General features: G+C 44.7%; 1 protein-coding gene across 1 annotated transcript; it reads left to right on the top strand.

Moving 5' to 3' along the window:
• Positions 1–2064: 2064 nt before the first annotated feature.
• On the top strand, positions 2065–2196 carry CHC_T00006680001 (hypothetical protein). The gene has a single exon (XM_005719314.1). It carries the CDS (start codon positions 2065–2067, stop codon positions 2194–2196), a length of 132 nt encoding a protein of 43 aa, XP_005719371.1.
• The last annotated feature ends 300 nt before the right edge of the window (positions 2197–2496 follow it).

Genomic DNA, 2496 nt, shown 5'->3' with positions numbered 1-2496 from the left:
GTGATGTCCGTGGATATGTACAACTCCGTGCACGATCCCCCGGTCCGTTCAGGTTCACATCACGAGGATAATGATGATCTGAGCGTGGTGGATGGTGAGGATGAAATCCAGGCGGATCAAGTCGAAGACGATGAGGATGTGGTCATGGTCCACGACTTCGATTTATAAGGGGTCGTATTTGATGTGATAGTGAGACTTCTTAGTTCACCAAAGTGAAAAATGAGTAAAGCGGGAGACTGCTGTAGCATGAATGAATTGAGTTTACTTAAAGAGGCCCAGAACTTTGGCAACAGTGATGAATTGCTTCACATGGGCAGACCCTTTGATAGAGATGAATGGGACATGCACTTGAAGTACTCCTAGTACGTCGCTGCGATTTACATCAGCAAATATAGACTGACAAGGATTGGATTGAAGATTCCATCGCAGGTAGAACGACTCCTTCCGGTCCGATAGTCCGCTGACCACTTTTTCAGCACTCATTACCTTGGAAATGCGTTCTTGGAAGTTAAGCTCTGATAGTCTTATGTCTTCCAGTGGATAGGAGTAGGTCTGCTCTATGGAATCCCAAGTGCAATCCCGACGAAATACAACGTGCCGTTGTTCATCCTCGTCATCCCTTATAACAGCAAGAGAATCTCCAATTGTCATATAGCACGGGTCAGAAAGAGATTCGGTGTTGGGACCGGCCATACAGCCTATCACTCTGGCAGATACATAATTGTCGGTACCTTTTTCCAGCCTTTTTGCGATGATCACGTCTCTGACAACTTGCGGTGATGCTGGTCCGAGTGCTTCTGACAAGTCTAGGAAGCTCCTAAAGTATATACTCGTCTCCTTCACAACTGATTTCCGGCACATATAATCTTCCGGAAGAATAGAAACCTTTGTTCGTAGCTGAGCTTTTACTCTTTCGGATATAGAATCAAACTGGAGCAATGTGCAGTCTGCTCGCGCCTTAAATGAGTCTTGTACAAACCACTTCGTCCCACGGGTTATTTCAACTGGGGTAGGACGTGTCGGTGTCTTGAGTAACCAATGCTCTAGACGCAACGAAATAAACTTAAGAGGAATATTGGAGCCTGCATCAGAAATGAGGAGCGCATTCTGAGTCCATAGTGCAGTCGTAATCGAGGATTGCTGTCCTTTCACCACTTCCTCAAGATACTGAAGGCGTCTGGAAAGAGCATTTAGCTCACGTGTATCTTTGATTGTATTCTGGTCAAGTGAGACAGTCGTCGTGTGGTTAACCTTCTTGCATTTTTCTACCATGGCACTACCTGGAGCATAGTCCATATCATCTGCATCCATCGATGCGCTTGCCACGTCTGAGCTTGCGCTGTTATCCAATCGCACGGATGTATCTTTGAGTCTCCAGCTAAACTTTTGTCCATCTTGTACAAACTCGTTTCCCTCCTTGAAAGTAACCTTGCTTTTACATGCTCTGAATCCAAACGCTGCCTTGTATTGAATGGTCCCTTTGAGCACCTCTCGACGATCATCATGAAGGTAGTTGAGACTAATGACTGTTGCTGGGAACCATGCCTTGCTTTCTTTTTCATTCTCCAAGGTATAGTAGGCCTCTATATCACTCCCGAACTGGAGCCCATTGAAAAGATCTGATACCATTATCAACTGGTGGATGGTATCGTCCTCTGTTAATTTCCCTTGGAAAGTGATACTTGAGAAATTTGTTTGAAATATATACCGAAGACTAAAGAGTTGGGGGTAACCATTGGAACGTGGTCAGTATATAGACATATGTGTTTTTTGTGAAATCGATATTTTTGTAACGGTCACATTTAAAGATGCACGGCTCTGTGCAGCATCTAAATACCATGGGACTTAGACGTGCAAGTGAACAGCTGGGTATGGGCTCCAAAGGTACCGACATCATCCAGTCCGGATTGCTTTGAAAGTCAGTCATGTGTCATTGAATTACTGTTCTTTTAATCATAGTTGCTGTAGATTTAATTGTACAATGAAGATAGAAGTGTGACTACAGAGTGATGATGATACTGTTCTCGCTATTGAAAGTATGAATTACCAAGTACCTACTCTTGGATGTTGTCCTCATCAGTGCCCTTCCTCTGTGAAACACTCTCACCACTAGAATCACTTTATTTTTGTGACGTCAACATCTTGAAGTGCTCTTTTGTTGACTGTTTTGTGATTCACACACAAATTGTTTTGTGACTCTCACACCATTGTCTCACAATCATCTCCAACATCAACAAACCATCACAAACCCATTTAAAAAGCATAGCTGATAGCCTTGTTCTACAGACATTTTACGGCCTTCACTCTCGGGCTTGTGAAGCCTGCCTTATTCGTTGAAAATTGCGTCGCCCAGAGTCAAACTCCCTCTCATGGACAGGAGAGGGCCCATGTCGCTTCAGTGTAGGGCGAGAATGCCAGACCGTCCGGCAGCTGCAGCAGATAGCTTGCCTACATGTAGAACACCACTGCACCTGGCGCGAGCCCTTTCTAAGTGCC

The sequence above is a fragment of the Chondrus crispus genome, genomic scaffold, assembly GCF_000350225.1.
Source record: "Chondrus crispus Stackhouse genomic scaffold, scaffold_49, whole genome shotgun sequence".
Lineage (NCBI taxonomy): Eukaryota > Rhodophyta > Florideophyceae > Gigartinales > Gigartinaceae > Chondrus > Chondrus crispus.
This window is presented reverse-complemented; position numbering and strand designations above follow the sequence as displayed.